This window comes from Odontesthes bonariensis, chromosome 13 (genome assembly GCF_027942865.1).
Source record: "Odontesthes bonariensis isolate fOdoBon6 chromosome 13, fOdoBon6.hap1, whole genome shotgun sequence".
Lineage (NCBI taxonomy): Eukaryota > Metazoa > Chordata > Actinopteri > Atheriniformes > Atherinopsidae > Odontesthes > Odontesthes bonariensis.
Genome location: NC_134518.1, coordinates 10,621,053 through 10,639,481, shown reverse-complemented (window position 1 = coordinate 10,639,481; position 18,429 = coordinate 10,621,053). Strand labels below are relative to the sequence as shown.

Genomic DNA, 18,429 nt, shown 5'->3' with positions numbered 1-18,429 from the left:
GATACCTGGGGGGCTGAGCAAATTACAGTTCTATAGAAGAAAGGTCAACACTGTAAATATCCTCGTTTGTTTTCCTTTAAAATGTAGGAACCACACCGAACAGCAGCGCCCTCATCAGGACAGCCCCCGCGGTGCAGAGGCTCTTCTTGGGATGCACGGAAAATCTTCCAGTTTTTTTGTGTTACTCAGCCCTTGAGTTGATATTTTTCCACAAAAGTTTTGTAGCCCCGTTATTCAATATCACACACTTATATAATAATAAAAAAAAAAAACATGCTTCAGGATGCAACAGTTTATTTGTCAAGTTCACAATAAATCAGAACACCTGAGTGGACTACACACAGCCTCCCTCAGACCTAACAGGGCATCTCTGGTATGTAAAGACAGGTGACAGCACTGATTCATAGTGGTTTGTAAGGAAATAAAATGTAACAACACAGTGTTGCTGATGGTAAAACCAAAAATTATTATTTATTTATTTTTACCTCTAAGGTGTTGGGTGGAATACAGTACTACTGATAGAGGGGGTATTGAAGGACTTTACCCGACATAAAGTACCTCTTTTCCCATTCGTTTCCAGCAGTTCGCTTCACCTTTTTGCACAAATTCTTTTTGTTGCATCACACTTGTTTCCATTTTTTTTCTTTTTAGTTTCAAAATTATCTCAACTTTCAAAATAGAATTTTAATAATTCATCGCTGGAGAATACATATATAAAGCTGTTTTTAACATAATTGCTGTAATTAATAACTTCATATATGAACAGTACACTTAAAATATTGGAAACGACAGCAGGCCTTTAGGCCGATAAATGCAGTGGTTCACCGTGTCACAGCCCCCAAAAGCTGTGAAAAAAAAACAAAAAAAAAAACACTTTCTAACAAATTAAATGGAAAAAAAAAAAAAAAAAAAAAAAAAAAACACAAAACAACCAAATATACTAAGAAAGGAAAAACCGGATGGTAGCTACAATTCCCCAAAAGGCAATTTTGTGGTGTCTCATCAACATTTTGTCGCATATTTGAAACATCTTAACAGAATAAACCGACTCTCAATATTAGATGCACAAGCTTAAGAAACCAGCTCAAGTTTAGCGCTTCAACCAACGTTACAACGTGGTGTATAAGAGCTTCGAAAAAGTTCATACGCGTCTGTCATCCGTCATGGTGATCAAATCATTGCAGTGAAAAAGTTTAAATGTCATGAAACACCACGTAAAGCATCAAAGTAAGACTCAAAATATTGCAAAGGACAAATCTTATAGCTTTTAAGCTGCTATGACCAATTAGTTCGCCGTGTTGTCATTTACAATACACACACACAAAAAAAGGAAACGGAAACTTGAAATCAAACCATTCCCACAAAGGAAAACCCAAAAGCAAAGAAGTAAATATGTTATTTATCACCTATTTACAACATGAATGAGCCGGCTGAACAGGAGTATGCAAATAATGACGCAAGTTGGTAGTGACAGGACCACACGGGGGGGTTTCAGTGTGGGCGACAATCTAAAACATGCAGTGTTTCAGTATTCCCTCTAAGCCTTGACGGTGAAATGTTGCCACAACACACACCAGCGGACTGAAAGACAGACCGGCTCCAACTCCTTTCGCTTCACGCTCCGCATCCGAGACCCGATTTGCTGCGTCTAAATCCGGCCTTTGCGCAGGTCGTCTTCAATATGCGAGCACTTCTATTTAAGACTGAACCCGCCACCCTGCGATAAAGTCGACAGCTTACATTCGTGCTGCATTTACTGCACATTGCCAAATATACAGTTTGCTCCTGGAACCAAGTGTGCAGCAGTTTAAATTAGAGCCTCATATGAACGGAGTTTGATGCAGATATAACCAACCAGGTACAACTTAGCGTTGTGGTCACGACTAACCTGGAGAAGCTGAAAGTGGCAAATAAGTGCTTCTCCTGCCTGATCTGTCCTTCTGCCAGCTGTGGTTGTGTTAGCAGCAGTATATAAAAGCATCTATAAGCAATCCTATTAATAATCAAGCTGAAATAACTGGTTTGAGAGGTCCAAAATCATTTTTGTCGACAATTTTGAGGCGTGTTCAATGTTAGCCTCCTGCTATAAGCAGGCTAGGCCAAGGACAGAGTTTTATCAAAGCATTAGCAGCATTTTCAGAGAGACCACTGTAGTAGCGATTGATAATAAGCTGGCAACAGAAGCACTAGCATGTCGCACTAAGAAAAGCAACTGGTATGTTGAGACAGTTATAGGCCACTGGAAGCAATAACTGCCCGGCACACTACTGCGACTAAATGCTTTAATAGCATATTGAGAGCTAATGCATGCGGTGGGTTAGCGTGGTCTACTTGCTCTATGATAGTGGCTTGGTGGTGAGAGAGCAGGCATAGAGGGAGCACTGACTGATTCACTGGTGTCACATCAGTATGTCCAGGTCATCGACGTGATCGTCCTCCTCGGTCACCCGCAGCGACAGCACCTCCTCGTTCAGGAACAGCCCGCTCAGGCGCTCCTTGCGAGCCTGCCGCTGCTCTTTCAGCTGCCGCTTGCGGAGGGCTTTCTGCTGGAGCTTGCGCTGTTTTGAACGTTTCTGAAAGATAGCGCGGTGGGAAGAGACGTGAGTCGCCGAGAGTGAAGGTGGGACGACGCTCAGCTAATATGGCACGGAGAGAAAAGGTGAGGCGAAAAACTGTTGGATTCAGGTCACTGGCAATAGCGGGGGGGGCAGAGAACAACTTTGAACGTTCTCCAATAGCAGCGATATCACTAGCACTTCGCTGGGCCAGAGCAAATTACACCAGTGGCGGGGGTTATGGAGACCGAATGGAACAGCCAAAATGTTGTGAAATTCGTGTTTAAAAATCCAGAGTTTGTCCACGTAGCTTCGACTTTGCTTAAATCAGTTCAACAAAAAATAGCCTTACTATCAATGTGAATCAGAAGCAACACTGTAAACGTATGAGCTTGTCGCTCGGTGTGGTAGTGAACTCTGCCCAGTGTGCAGCGTAGAGCGACATTGACAACTGAATTTAGAAACTGCGCTGTAAACGGGATATTCACGTGTGCTCTTTAATAGATTTTTTTAGTGCCAAACTAACACCATTCTGTCACAATTCTCTAAAACTTTCAGCTTAACACATAGCTGTTGAAGTTCAGTGTGCAAACAGTCTTGAGCGAGAATCACGTTCACTGGTTAAATGATCAGATGTCAGTAGTGGCCATTAACCCATCATGGCTATACCTTAAAGACTTGGAAAGATATTTGTGCACTTTAACCTTACGTGCCTGATGTGACTAGACATTTTGCACAATTGTCTTCCAGAATAGATTTTCAGAAAGACCCAAGCGGTTCTTAAACACAGCTCAGGTTTTACACACTTTCTTAAAGGACCCTTTAGGTCTGAAACATATCTGAGGTAAATCCTAGACTCCTATATTGAGTAAACACAGGACGTTAGTTACATAAAGAATAGATATCAATTTTTCCGTGCGTGTGGTATGTTCTCATTGCTTACTTTAGAGTCTCGTATGCGTTCTGCAGCGCTGGAAAGGTTGCCGTCGCTGTGAGCTCTGCTGATGTTAGCAACACTGCTTCCACTGCAGGCTGATGCTGTACCACCTCGCACACAAGAACATATAACAATACATATTAAAAAAAAAAAAAAAAACAGCTAAACAAGGCCTATAACAATGACATTAATAATTAAAATGGCTGTTTAGGTGACAGGAGCTAATAGAAGGTGACTTGAGGTGCTAAAGTATGTTTGTAGCGTTTGCCGTAACCTTAAGGAGACGAAATTAGCCCCTAAATGACATTTTGAACTTGTAAACAAGCGTAATGTTGGCCAGTTAACAGTCGGTGTGTTACCTGCCACAGAGTTGGAGGCTGTTGAGCCAGTGGAGGAGCTGGCGGAGCTGACCATGCTGGCGTTGCTGCTGCTGACTCCGCTGACGCCGCCTGTACTGGCGCTGCTGTGGCTGCTCCTCTTCCAGCCCTCTCTGGTGCTGCTGGCTCTCTGCCTGGGGCTGTGCTCTCTGATGTAGTTACGCACCTGATGACGTCACACAGGTGAATAAAAGACTGTTTATACAGCACTGCTACTCAATCAACAAGAAACAAACACCACAAGTTAACAGCAGAAACAAACGACACGAATAAGCCGAGTTCCGTTACACATCTTATATGTATTCTATTTCACAGAATGTTTTCCTTAACCAATACCGGTGTTAAATTCTCCGTTATCGTGTTATGGAAAAAACGGTCAAAAGTTGACTTGATGATCAGAAAAATCTTCAAATTGGAAATGTTAGAATTTGTTTAATTTGTCATAATTATTGAAAAAACAAACAAAAAAAAGAAAAAGAACTGCCATCTTCATCTAACAATGAGGTTACATGTAAAAGTAAAGCAGCTTTTATTGGTGCAGAAGTCTTGGACTGCTTCAGCGGGTCACTAACCTGTTTGAGTTTCTCGTCTGTGAGACAGTTGAGCTCTATGATGAACTCGCTGTCGGTGGGAGAGATCTGAGCGCAGGGATCAATGATCTTGATGATGTCCAGTTGCTCTCTCAGGCCCATCTCTGTGCTGACCTTCCGACTCAAGTATTCGATGTACTCCACCTGTGAGTTCAAACATTGACTTGACTGGTTGTTCCAACGACCCAACATCTCAGCTCAAGATGCGATGGCTTTGCTTACTTGTTCATCGTTAGTCATGGCACTCCAAGGCAGCTCATCCAGGTTGCGATGAGGGTGGGGCTTCGGCTTCCTCTTGGAAAACAAACATGGTGAACTCGGCACACTTGGGATAATGTCAGAGAGGACGTCGCTGCTGCTGGCGATGTCGCTTCCTGGCAACTAAGAGGACAGCAAAGAAGACGACAACAGGAAGACGAACTGTTTAGAAAAGACTCCCACTTAAACTGGCTTTTGGTCTAATTAAGTCATCCCAACCGAAACAAAACAAACAAATAACCTCGTTACGATTCCACTGAGAACACAAAAGACGTTTTAGCACCGACAGCATATCAAAACGAGGAGTGAAAAATAGCCTACCTGCCACTCAAATTCACTGTCCGACCAGTCCCAATATGTGCTGATAGATGAGGAGACGTCACTGCAAACACTGCCCTCCGGAAACAAATCCAGCGATGTTAGTTCTTGGTCATCCAAAAGGGAGTAACAGTCGTCCTGATCCCCCACAGACACAGAGGAGAAGAGCTCCTCGCTGCACTCTGAACTCGCAACACTGGTCCCGCAGGATGTCAGGTTCCACCTGCACACAACAGCGAGCGTACTTCACAGTAAGTCGTAGTAATGAAGGAAAAAAAAAAAAAAGTACAGATGTCTTTCATTAAACTTAATCTCTGTGGAACGACCATGTTCACACCTGTCACAAACATGCAGTTACAGCCAAACAGCTCAAAATACATCAGCTCACACCTGACGTTAGAATGCATCTCCATAAGGTTCATGGCCTTTTTGGCTTCCAATAGGAGCACTTAAAAGGGGCAAATATGACCTTTGCAAATCACTGATCATCAGAATGTAAGTACGAAACAAATGGAATGAAAAGCAACACCAAAACCTGACCTGGATCCCTTCAAGGAGTGCTGGTTTATCTTTCTCTGTGGAGGATTTCAGCCGATTCACTTTGTTTTTGTTTTTTAACAGAAATTATTTGTTATCTGCGTCTAGTTTGGACCTTTGTAGTCATTTTCTAAGCACATCGACTCCCCAGCTGTTGGCAAGTTTCTGCCCATAACGATGGTTCCAAGAGTTTTTCCTCCTCTTTGGCAAGAATAATGGAAAAGACTCGCTCATTCGGCTGCAATACGACAGACATAAACCTTTGTCTGTCGTACAAAAACAACAGAACAGAACCACTATCAAGACATCAAGCATTAGCATTACTACCACAGCTCAACTATTCACTCACCCCTTTAACAAAACCACTTTTAAAGTCTGGGTTTAGTTTGAGAATAGATGCTACATAGCGGGATAAATTTAGATTTGTTAAAAGTTTCTCAAAGAAAAATCTAGAAGGACCCTCAGGTGGATCTTCACTGATCTTTGAACTGACTCCTTTCTGTTGTTAAAGTCAAAGATATGCAGCTGAAAACAGCGTTAACTCCCACTATCATCACATGTTTCATTCACGTGAAGACATTCTTTTAAGAAACACTTTATACTGCCAGCATGTTCAGCTGGTCTCAGCTTATTTGTTGTCCTTTTTCATGGTATAATGACTTTAGCTAATAAAGCCACTCTCTCCAAGAACCAATAATACCAGATGACATCACAGAGACATCCACGGTGTTACATAAAGGGATTTAAATTGGCAGCCGTTAAATCAGCCAAACGGATAAATCTACTGAGCTAAAGAGGTTTCGGGCAGCTGAAGAAGCCAGTGTGATCCTGCAGGTCAGAGAAAAGGAGCCAACATAGAAACGTCGAAATGCTTTTTTTGGTCCATTCAAATGTTTTTAACATAGTTGTTGATTTTTTTTTTCTTGTCGTCACACTCTATGAGCAAATAAGGCAAAGACCAAGGCCCGACGCCATTACTTCATGTCACTCCTACTTTCTTGCAAAAACTGAGTTACAGCTAGGGCTTTAAACGTTCCCCTGCGAAATGGGACACCCTTTCGAGAAGCTAATACATCATCAGTTGTGGCAGATTCATTTTATGTAAGAAATGTTTGGATTTCCTCTGTAGGTTAAAATAATACAGTAATACAATTCACAGTTTTTCTTTGGTGTCCCAAGCAAGCTAAAAACCACCCAACATGTTTAATATAGTATACTGTAACTCTATAAGAGTTGCTTTTTTGTTTTTGTTTCCAGATTTGCCTGAAGTCACACTTTAATATGAAGCCTCTGAGAATGAGTTTGTATGGCTGCAAAAGAAGAAGGTGGAGAAAATATCCACGAGTAGCTTTATACAAAGTCCAATAAAGGCCAAAAGGAATAAACAAATGTACAACCTCGAAAGTTATCTTCTGAAAGTCAGTTTACCTCGCAGACAGGTGACCGACGTAGCCGAACACACGCGCATGCACTATACTCGCCTGTTACTGTGGAAACGGTGTAGGGGATCTGTTCTGTGACAGGACGAGAGCCGACAGCTGAAGTCACTGACATCCAGGGTTCCCACATCACTGAGGCTGGCCCTTTGGGAGAGGAGAGGGAAAGGCTCCTCTGGGGCCAAGAACTTCTCGTACAGCGATTCAGACATGGCTCGCTTTACTTGGTCTCTGGAACAGAAGGAGAAGGGGCAATGGTAAGACCAAACCTGTCAAAACTTTTAGCGGCCACAACAGTTGTGTCTGACACGCACTAATTGAAAGAATGACACACTGGAGTGCATTGAGATGTGAAAAGTGATTGAACTTATTACAGGCGGTTTATTAAGACAGTCACTGACCCTGCCTGGAGTCTAAACGACAGACATGTTGCCAATCTTTTGGTCCTAGTTCATAAGTTCATTTAGAAGATTTATGCTGCCGTTTTCAAATAGAAATCATGGAAATGCATTGAACCTGCATTGAACCATGCATTGAACCTTTTGGTTTGTGGTTAAGAAGCAATGATTGTTTAAAAGCAGTAGTATGGGGCATTTAAACATAAAGAAGGGTCAAGTTAAAAATGCTTTCATTAGTACTGAGAGAATTAATTTGATGGAGCTTAAACATTGGAATGATTTTTAATATCAACAATACAACAAAAATGTCGCTCAATCACTCGTAATTAACGAGCAGCAACGTCTTCTACGCTAAATTATATACTATATAATAAATTGACAGAGACAGTAAGCCATCACTGAATTGGTGTTCACAGGCAAGAATCAAGTTACTGAGTAACACTGTTAAAAAAGCTTTCGCCGTGCGCATCCAACTCTCGCAACTACTAATCCATGCTTTGCTACTGTAAACATCCAGGCACATGTAAAAAGGCAAGGCCAAAACAGAAACCCGGCACTAATAAAGGTAGCTACACCAACGCAGGTATAACTTACTTCATATTATATCATGTCCAGAAAAAGGCCAACATTAACGTTAAGCCCGTGACAACACAACACAAGCTAATCTCGTTAGCTAGTTGCTAACGCTCCGAACGCTTACGTAGCGTTTACCAAACAACAGAACGACAGCTAACTAATTTTGCCACCATGATAGTCAATATAAACGAATGATGAACAAAGTCGTGCTACATTGAAGGTACCATCGATATCAAAGCACCAACCCTTTCGGCGTTCAAACAGCAGCCATTTCTGCCACCTCAATTTGCAAATCCTTTCTTTACTGACGATAATCTAAGCAGTCATCGCGAGATTTGAGTAAAGGGGCAAGCGTCATGTGATACGCAGGCGGAAGCTGTTACGTAAACAGAAACATACGCTCCTAAGCTTAAATCTTACATTTTTCTTGCTGCTGTTGGGGCATATTTGTGTACGGTTAGGCATGTCTTCGAGCCATGCAAAAGACCCTAGCTTTTTGGTGGGCAGGATACCACCAGAAATCGAGTCAATGTCGAGAAACTTGAAGGATGTGGACCAAGAGTTGTTCAGAAAATTACTTAAAGGTAAATAGGACTGCTGATTAGATGATATCGGTTAGCTTCTCTATAAACCATCTGTTCCAAAGTTTTTAACGTTTGTTATATTTCTTCTTATGTATCTATGTAGTTATCTCTTGGCAGAAATACATGCCATGTTCGTCTCTCGTGGCTTAATAGATAACTAATTTAAAAATGCTCAAATAAGGGTATCTGAATTAGATTATTGAACTGTTCCGTGTTTCAGCTTGGGTGTGTAGTTGTAAAATCCTCTTAATTGGGCTCAGAAAAAAAGGAACTAGCAGAAAAAGTCATTGGATAAATGAATTTTAATGTGCATGTAAATGATCCTGTGTCCAGCTGTGGTCGGTGCTCTGGAGGGGAAGGACTGCAGAGAGATGATGAAATCAGTAGCAGAGAGCAGTGTCATCCCCCAGGAAAGGCTCAGTCACATCATAGCAGGGATGCACAGAATCCTGTCTGAGGCCATCCGCATTCCCACACCGTTACTTAAACAAGAGGTGAGCTGCTCTCTAAGCACTTTGAGTTTTATACAGAAACACATTTATGCTATATTTATTTTATAGGTTAGTGTCTCTTAGCTGCTTCACTTTTAGGGTTCTGTTATGATGTACACCGAGTCACAGAACCTTTAACCACCATTTAGATCAACTTCAAACACAGTGATATCAGCATCACTCAAGGTACATAATACAGCTCGATTAATTTAGCGAGATCTCTGTATGTAAGACACAAGGCTGAAAACCATGGCTGTGATCTTCAGGCTCTCAGGCTGCACTACATTAAAAACACAAATAGAAACTTGTGAAAATCAACATTAGTTCCAGAGTGACTCTCGTTGCGTTTCTTCACAGCACATGTTGATGAGCAGTGCTGCACCGCCACGCAAATACTGAACACATATAGAACATCGGTTCCTCCAATGTCCTCTGCTAGTTCCTTCAGCATTGTACATGAATCATTCAGGCTCCCTGACCTTGTTTTTCTAAGACTGTGGGAGGCACTCTGCAGATTTAAAGTGCAAACTCCCAAGTTGTAGCTGATTTAGCTCATTATATGTTATAGCATAAAAAGAATACAGCTTGTGTACATATTATCAGGGTTTAAAACAGGGTTGGATTTTATAGGATTTAGGAGGGATCCTTTAAGGCCTTACAAGCTCACAGTTCATTCATATGGCTGTTTCTTTTAGAACTACATTATTAAAATCTCTCCGTTCTGTACCATGCAGTCCAAAACTCTTGAACTACCTTGTTTTTTTTATATTTTCAGTGCCAGGAAAATAGAAAACACGTGCAACGATTTATTGAAACATGTGCAAACATGAATTGAAATACAGTATATATGGCAAAAATGAAGTTTTTCTCCAGGCTTCTTGAAGGACATCCCGAAGCTCTTCTTTGGAAGTCGGCTGCCTTTTGATCCGTTCTTCATCAAGATGATCCCACACTGCTTCAGTAATGTGGAGGTCTGGGCTCTGGGGAGGATTCATCCCTCCATAAGACCCGTTGCCACTGATTTTCAGTCCACTTCTTGTGTCATTTGGCATACCTCAGCCTTTTCTCCCTGTTTCCCTTCCTTAAGAATGGTTTCTTAATAGCCACCCTTCCATGGAGACCATTTCTGATGAGGCTTCAGTGAACAGTAGATGGATCAGCTGAAGGTCCAGATGCATCTCTCTGGTCCTGTGTCAGGTCTTTGATGGATTCTTTTCTTATTTCTTAAGGAGATCAACTTCAGATACTGTTCATGTAGTAACAGATCTAGTAACAAAGTGGTTAAAGATCCATCCATCCATTTTCTATACCCGCTCAAACCAATTTACGGTCGCGGTGGGGACCTGGAGCCCATCCCAGCTGTCATTGGGTGAGAGGATCAATCACCTGTCACTGGACAGGTTACCAGTCCATCACAGGGCCACACAGAAACAAACGAGACACACAACCACGCACACTATGGACAATTTAGAGTCACCAATTAACCTAACCTGATTAAACTGGTGGAAGGAAGCCGGAGTACCCAGAGAGAACACGCACAACTCCACACACACAAAGGCCCAAGCCGGGATTTGAACCTGGAATCCTCTTGCTGTGAGGCGACGGTGCTAACCACCACACCACCGTGATTAAAGATATCATTTAAAATGGATTCTTTGCTAAATTGTCTGTTTTGCGTCGACACAACACTGGTTCGTCCCTTGAGTCAGATGCCTTTTTGATGCTTGAATGATCTGTATAGCAGTGTTTCGAGACCTTCATAATGTCTGAAGAATTTTTGCTCGTGACCAGTTTAAAAGATTCCCAAAAAGTCTGACTGCTCAGAAGAAGAATATAAAGAAATCAAGGATGGCGCGAGACTTTAGCACGGTACTCTATATATCTGATTAGAAAGATGTTTTTTTTTTCCTTCTACATAAATCCACAGTGTACAGTATTAATGTACTCTGCTTCAGTAAATGTAGAATTAACACCATGTTTGTGTCCCTGTTTAGGCCTTTAAGGAAGACCTAAGAGAGCTGAGGTAAGAGCCATCGTGTTTTTTACACCTCCCACTGTTCCCATTTATTTCTACTCCCGCTTCTGCCTGACACCGTTTTCCTGACAAGCGCTGGAATCTCTGTCTCTGTCTGCCGTCATTAGGATACCTGAAGATTTCATCGCGGATTTCTCCAGTGTGGTGTTTGGAAATCGGTATGTTGATTTTACAGCCTCAGTGTTTTCTGAATGTAGTCTCCTGCCGCCACTTATCCAACAGGACCGATGAAGGCTACAGACGGGTCTTAAATCTGTACGGCAGAACCGTGCTGCATTCAGGCCATCTTTTCTCTGCTGTCTTACGTTTGCTCTTTGTCCTGCTAGTCGTGCAGCTCTGGAGGCGGCGTCCTCGCAGAGTGATCCTCACCTTCCCACAATAGAAGAGTTTAAATGGAGAGTGGATGTTGCCATTTCTACAAGGTAAAATACCGAGGCCATAACTTTAGTCGTACATTGAGAAAATGTTCCATATCACAATTTCTGACGCTTAGATGCTTATTCTGCTTATTCTGACAATTTTCGGAACAGTTCATTGTCTTTTTTCCCTGCGTGCTGTCTTACAAGTCTGTCTCTTAAAGATAAGGAAGCAACAACAAACCCAACAGACGAAAAACTCTGCAGACATTCTCACCGCCCTGAAAGCACGCTTTGACTCTGGATAGTGTCAAAGATGTGGCCCCAATATTACAAAATGCCAAACTATTCCGAAACTGTGTCTGAGCTGCACTAAAAGACGATAAAGCAGTTTTATTAACACGCTAACGGCAAACTTTCTGTGTCCCTCCAGCTCTTTAGCCAGAGCCCTGCAGCCGTCCGTTCTCATGCAGATGAAACTGTCAGATGGGAGGTTTCACCGCTTTGAGGTACTCAGACGACTGACATTTTTAGATGATTTATTTATCTAGTTAGTCTAATGGAGATTAGATTAGATTAGCTTCACAAGAGCATCCTGGCCAAGGCGACAGCAGCTTAACAGTTTAAGAGCTCACTGACATGCAAACATAACAGAGTGTAATTACTTGCTTCCCCGGTTTACAGCGTCCCATGTACGGCGTGTATGTTAGGGATATGTATTTGAGTGGTCAACAATACTAAAACAAGTAGCCTGTACAGTCACCAGAAAAATCCATTTCCAGGTGCTTGGAGGAGTAATAGTTCGGCTGGTGACTGTAAGTGACTTTTGGACTTGTTGATAAAACATCAGTTGAAGAAAAGAACATGGTTTATTTCCCCCTCCCCACCCACAAATGGGTGTTGGGAATATTTAAAGATTGTAATAAATCAAAAGGAACGATTGTGGCTGCAGAAGGTTTTTTTTATTTCATGATAAACTTGGAAATGAAAGGTGGATCTACTTTCTTTTTTCACTGCCTTTAAAACAAACATGACTTTATTTATATGAGATCTATTCCACTCTTCATGCTAACGTGTACGCGCAGCTGTTATCAGATACTGCACATTTAGCTTTTACAAGTTCGGGGGAAGCTGAATTGATTGATAGTCAGAGGGATTCTGTCCGTGTGGCTGGTGTTAGTTGTACACTGCAGTTTATGCTCAGCCTGCGGGTTTAGAAGAAGTTGGTCACCAGCCAGTGGACTCATGTGGGTCTTTTTCAGTTGTTATGTAATAAGATCGCAGTGGAATAAGTGAAGTAAGGTTTACTAAGAGCCACCTAATCTCCAACCTACGCTTGGCCAGGTGTCTGATTAGTCACCGCAAATTTTTCCTTAATCTGTTCTACTCGTAACACATATTGTAGAAGAAACTAAAGCACATTTGTGTCTCTGTGCTATCATTCTGTATGTCTTTTACCTGCTGATACTGTTCATACGTTTATCGGTTTGTAAGACGACAGTGGAAAAAGGACACAACATGAGTTTGCAAATCAGAAAAAGCTCTATGAAAGCATCATAAAACTGTTCTGATATGTATAAGCTCTTTTGTATCAACCAAAATTTTGAATTGTCATGAGAGACCATTCAATGCAAAGAGTGAGCAGACAAAATATTAACAGGTCGTGCTCAGCAGGGGGAGCCAGACTTCACGTCTTTCCTTTGCCTCATAAAAAAACAGTAGAAGCAGCATCAGAGGCTTTGGCCACTCCTGCTCGTAAAGTCGACTACGGGTGTGGACAGAGGCGGTAGTCCCACAGTGGATGAGCAGTGCACCTAGTGCAGTGGTTACACAATCAGATTACAGCAGAATTAGAAGGTCGGTGGCAACAACATCAAATTTGCTGATGAATCTACCCCATCTCCTCTGGAATTACCTCTGCATACAGCGCTGTGCCAAAGGTACGATTCAGGAAACGGGTGCAGCAATTTATGTGCACACATACACTGAAATGCAGCGTATACAAGGCAGAGTTTGAACAGTTGTTCTAAGCTTGAAAGTCCGTATTTGGTATGAGCACCTTTATTCTTCAACATAAAGGTCCTGCGTTGGGTCTTTGCTGGATTGTTTCCTTAAGGACATCCTTTTCAGATTTTTTTCTGTCTGTCAAACTGTGTTATCTTTGGTGTTTTTCATAGAGGCAACTAAAGAAATGGGAACAAATGATGTGTCTTTGTGACAGGCTGCTAGTAACAAAGTGGCTGAAGATATTATTTAAAATCTGTTTTTTTTTTTTTCTTTCTGAAACGTGTAGCTACAATCACTTGAGTCAGGTGCCTTTTTTATGCTTAAACGATTCATAGGGCAGAGTTAAGAGGCTTAACAAAAAAAACACATTGGCTGATTCTTCCCATTTTTTTCGGTCCAGTCGTTGCACCGAAGAAAAATACTGAAAGACCTTCAGAAAGTCTGGAGAACTGTTGCTCAAGAAAGTCTAGCAGCTCAAAGACTTTTGCACAGTGCTGCAGAGAAGATAAAAAAAAAAAGACAAACAGGAGAGATGCTTCACTTTCAGTCGGACTCACACACATTGAACTTATAACAGGACACACACGAGGGGCTTGAGATGAAGCCCAGTCTGGGGCAGACTGCATGGTAGTTGTCCACCTTGGGTCTGGGCTGTGTGGTTTCTCTGCTGTGGGACACTAATGTGAGCGTTTATGTCGTCGTTTTCTTTCAGGTGCCTGTGTCAAAATTCCAGGAGCTCCGTTACAACGTGGCTTTGATTCTTAAAGAGATGAACGATCTGGAGAAGAGAAGCATTCTGAAGATTCAGGACTGATAAACGGCTTCTGCGAGTCAGCTTTGAGATCAACCGGAGTTTTGTATTTTTTTCTTCTTTTTTTTTATTTTTTATGTATGTGTGTACAGTTTTGCAATTTCCCACACGATGTTCTCCGCCGATGGTGCTGCCATGCAACATACTTGACTGAGTGCAGAAAGTATTGCAGCCAATATTTACATGTAAAGTCTGAATTTTCCTCTTTTTTTTTTTTTTTTTAATCGCTGTAAACAGTGGTTGTGAAACCTTCACTGTGCCAAAACCGAGACTCTTTAACTTGTGCCATGTGATGCGCACCGAACACGCTGCCTCTGAAATGTGATGATTACAGGTGCATATGATTGTTCTTTTATAACTCAAGTTATACATGAAATGAATGTCATGTCAGAACAAAAGATTTATTGGTCTTTTTAGAGTTTTGATCGCTGATATAAAACGCGAAATGGAACTTTTTTTTTTTTTAAATAGTTACTTTGGTTTTTCATTGTAATATTACTCTTGAGCCACATTTACTGTATTTAAAATGTGGCCATTAGTATGTTGATCAGTTTGAAGACACAGCCACGAACACAAAGATGGCTGTAAAAGACCACAAGAGGCTCCTCGTACAATCTGTGAAGCAGAAGTCTGTGTGCGCCACATCTCTTTCACGCGCAGAACATGCAGTTTCCACATTTGTCATCGTTATCAGATGCAGACGCACAGTTTTCAAAATTGCTGGCAGCACAGCGAATGCAGAACGGTGGTCAGACTGGTGCACATCTGCGCAGTCCAGGTAGAAACAGGCCGGTATAGAATATTTACGATAAACCGGAAATTTCTTAAAGAGCTGGCTGCACATTTTTAGTTGAAAGCCCGCACAGATGTACTGTTTTTCCTGTTTTCTAACTGTCAAGGGCAGATGGCTTTGGAATGTTTTTATTTTGGACGAACGGATCGTGGAAGGCAGGTTGGCGAGAAGAGAAGATGGGCAGCAACAAGGAGACGACATGAGATGCTTTTTGACTTTGTTTTCAGCCCTGGAAATAAAGCAATAGTCATTGTGTCCCAGCTTTATCCACAAGTACGTTTCTGAATGCAAAGATGCAGAACAAAACAAAAATGAAGAATGCTAAACTAAATTCTCCCGTTTCTGATATGCTCGTGTTAAATATGGTTTACTACAGCCATATGCGTAATTACAGACATTGGGCGTGCCCAGTGTTAAACTCATTCCTACGCCCTAGACTACAGCCGATACAGAATCTTTCATCGTGGTTTATTGGTCATTATGTCACAGCAGACTGAGTATGATGTTCCGAAAGGCTTTCTTTGAGACACGTTTTGACAAGTTTTTTTGTGGTTTACGTGAGTTGAGATGAGAATAGCTGTTTGCCAAAGATGCATGTTGATGACGTGGACTGCGTGAGTTTTGAAAAAAGGGGCTTCAGAGTCAAACGTTCAAAAAAAACAAAAACAGACAAAAAGAACTCTGAAGTGCAAAAAAGGCAATAAAAGAATCAAATATATTCACTGGGACCTTTAAAGTAAATAACTGACGCAATCACGAATTGTAAACCATTCAAAATTGCACGCCGCATACATTATTTATTTGTGGAATGAAAAATCAGTGTCCCTCTTTTCATAAGTGCCATCTAATCCGATAGATGGAAGGCTACATTTTTAACGCCCCAATTAAAAAAAAGAAAAAGAAAGGTGTAATGTAATAGGTTCTTTAATTGCTCTCTAAACGAGCCAAATTGATTCTATGTTGGGTCCCACAATTCCAAAAACGCTTAGATGCTTATAAACCAATATTTGACGAACTGTTCCAGAAGAAAATATGATCCAATATTGAATTTGATGGCAGCAAGATGTTGAGACAGGGGCAACAGAAGGCATGAGAAGTAAGCTGTGCTAAAAAGAACCAGCTGGAGGAACTTGTTGCAGCTAATTAGGTTAATAGGCAACAGGTCTCTCGGAAGTAAAGATGGGCAGAGGTTCAGAAATCTGCCAAAAACTGCATCTGCAAATTGTGGAGTACTGGAGTACTGTTTGTCAAGTAAAACTGAAGACTGAATGTTACATCATCTACAGTACGTTCAGTACATTATGTATTCCAGCATCAACAGATTCAGATATTCTGGAGACATCTCTTTGTGCAAGGGACAGGACCAAGAATCAATATGTGATGCCTGTGATCTTCTGGCATTAAAAACAGACATGATTCTGCCCTGGAAATCTCTGCATGGTCGCAGGAACACTTCAATAAGTCACTTTCTGCTAACACAGTTCACCACAGTTCACCGTCCCATCCACAAATGTAGGTTAAAGCTCTATCAATGAGCGACAAAGCCATATATGAACATGATCTGGAAGCGCCAGATCTCATTTAAAATGGACTAAGGCGAAGCGGAAAACTGCTCTGTGATCAGATTAATCAAAATTTGACGTTTCTTTTTGGTTGTCACTGACATCACGTCCTGATTTGTAGTAGACGGACCTGATTCTGTCTTGAACAACAAAACAGAACCCAATGAAAATTTCATTTTAAATCCATCACATGGAACAACATTGAGCCACGCAAAGACAGACAAATTTTGACTCATCATCCCTCCCACAAACGTCCGTATTTCTCTCCAGCCTTGTCTGAGCTTGTATAATAGTCTTATTTTATGGACAACTGATTGTCCCAGACCCAGAATACGATGTTCAGACAGTCTGTGAAAAGGGGCAGCTTCCTCGACTGAGACGTGGCCTAGTTTCAGGCTCTCGAAACTAAATTTCAAGGTGTGATGTAATGAGGGGATCTCTGGCCAGTGAACATCTGACTGAGTACAGCGCATGTGGCCAATGCGTGTTTATTAGCTTGCAAGTGTCCTCATTTGCATATGTGTCAGTCTGTCTGTTTCTACATATGTGTCAGTCAGTCTCCGTCTGCAGAGGTGCATGTGTCAGTTTATGTCTGTGTGTGGGATTGAGTTCATAGGCTAGACCGGCCGACCTATATTACCAGCAGCTGCTACAACTGAGGTGGACGCTGGTTGACCGACTATAGCCTGTAATCCCCACTTCACACACTCTGGAGTGCCTATAGCAGACTGCAGTGAATACAACTGATAGGTGACACACTGCGCTGAAAATACCATGTAGCCTTGGAGGACAATCCCTTAACCTCCGTCATTACACTCCAACCTTAACCTACTTCTAGTTATTTTGGTGAGCTTTGAACACCACGCATTTGGCAAGAGGACTTCAATTACGATTCACTATCCATCGGCATGCAGGAGCAAAGAGTGAGCTTAACAGAGCAAAGGTGTGTTTTATTCTCTTGCTTGCTCATTCATTCATCTGCCAGATAAAGACTGTTTCGTTTGGCAGAAGTGGTGAAGTTAAGAGTAAAATTCTAGAAGAATAAAAGTCACACGTTCGCAGCTGATGGGGACCTCTTCTGTTCGACCAATGGGGAATCAGAACTGTTTAGTCTGCTTTTTTTTTTAATAATTACACAAACACCTTTATGCAACAATGACGGGCAACACTTCAAATTTCTGGTGAAGTGTTATATAACCAAATGTGCTGTCAGGCTCAGTCACACGCAGGTTCTGCTGCTTTACATTGCCCAGTCTGAAGCAGTGGAAAGACGTCTGAGGGGCAACATCTTTGTGTCAGGAGTAAATGCTGCAGTGCTGTGCAAAAGTCTTGAGCCACCCCTCAGTTCTTTGTATTTTGACTCAGAGGATCCAGAGTTTCCTGTAACATTTTAAAGTGGTCGCGAGCAATAATTCTCCAGGCGTTATGAAGGGATTTCAGTTTTTCTTTGGACACTGGCTGCTTTTTCCACAGTTTTTCAGTCCAGTCCCTGTACCAGCCATGTTCAGAGAGACGTTTTTTTTTGTGTTCTTGTTTGTTGATCCACTTAACACCGATTTATGACTCATTCCCGCATAAAAAGGCACCCGTTGTATCTCCACATTTCAGACAACTCAGCAAAGAAGCAATTATAAATTGTATCTTCAGGCGCTTTGCTCCTAGCAGCCTGTCACAAAGACACATTCTTTGTTACCTTTTCTTTTGTTGCATCTGTGAAAAATACCAAAGATAACAGTTTAACAGATTTAGTATTTTTTCACTAACAAGGTGATGAGCTATTAGCTGAAAACTTGGCATATCTCAGCATG

The 18,429-nt window shown here is 41.7% G+C and overlaps 2 protein-coding genes across 4 annotated transcripts; one reads left to right on the top strand and one right to left on the bottom strand.

Moving 5' to 3' along the window:
• Positions 1 to 277: 277 nt before the first annotated feature.
• fam199x (family with sequence similarity 199, X-linked) lies at positions 278 to 8,307 on the bottom strand. Of its 3 annotated transcripts, none has more exons than XM_075480891.1 (8): positions 8,228 to 8,307; positions 7,054 to 7,239; positions 5,039 to 5,258; positions 4,682 to 4,840; positions 4,442 to 4,603; positions 3,852 to 4,035; positions 3,499 to 3,602; positions 278 to 2,573 (listed from the first exon to the last, which is right to left on the bottom strand). In XM_075480891.1, the coding sequence occupies exons 2-8, from the start codon at positions 7,218 to 7,220 to the stop codon at positions 2,400 to 2,402; spliced, it is 1,170 nt and encodes a 389-aa protein (XP_075337006.1). In that variant the 5' UTR covers positions 7,221 to 7,239; positions 8,228 to 8,307; the 3' UTR covers positions 278 to 2,399. The 3 variants fall into 3 exon arrangements, with proteins under 3 accessions (XP_075337006.1, XP_075337007.1, XP_075337005.1); XM_075480892.1 differs by having other exon boundaries at positions 8,207 to 8,292; XM_075480890.1 differs by lacking the exon at positions 8,228 to 8,307 and adding an exon at positions 8,001 to 8,187.
• A 41-nt stretch (positions 8,308 to 8,348) lies between these two features.
• On the top strand, positions 8,349 to 15,325 carry commd5 (COMM domain containing 5). Its single transcript, XM_075480889.1, has 7 exons — positions 8,349 to 8,566; positions 8,900 to 9,060; positions 11,052 to 11,080; positions 11,200 to 11,250; positions 11,419 to 11,514; positions 11,882 to 11,957; positions 14,168 to 15,325. The coding sequence occupies exons 1-7, from the start codon at positions 8,446 to 8,448 to the stop codon at positions 14,267 to 14,269; spliced, it is 636 nt and encodes a 211-aa protein (XP_075337004.1). The 5' UTR covers positions 8,349 to 8,445; the 3' UTR covers positions 14,270 to 15,325.
• The last annotated feature ends 3,104 nt before the right edge of the window (positions 15,326 to 18,429 follow it).

What these genes read in the sequence shown, in the direction of transcription:
- fam199x (XM_075480890.1), bottom strand. An exon ending in ACAGTGAATTTGAGTGGCAG is followed by an intron (nt 4,841 to 5,038) that starts GTAGGCTATTTT and finishes CTGTCCTCTTAG; the next exon opens with TTGCCAGGAAGCGACATCGC. An exon ending in AGCCTCCAACTCTGTGGCAG is followed by an intron (nt 3,603 to 3,851) that starts GTAACACACCGA and finishes CTTGTGTGCGAG; the next exon opens with GTGGTACAGCATCAGCCTGC.
- commd5 (XM_075480889.1), top strand. Translation starts at nt 8,446, where the DNA reads ATGTCTTCGAGCCATGCAAAAGACCCTAGCTTTTTGGTGGGCAGGATA. An exon ending in GTTCAGAAAATTACTTAAAG is followed by an intron (nt 8,567 to 8,899) that starts GTAAATAGGACT and finishes TCCTGTGTCCAG; the next exon opens with CTGTGGTCGGTGCTCTGGAG. An exon ending in AGTGTGGTGTTTGGAAATCG is followed by an intron (nt 11,251 to 11,418) that starts GTATGTTGATTT and finishes TTGTCCTGCTAG; the next exon opens with TCGTGCAGCTCTGGAGGCGG.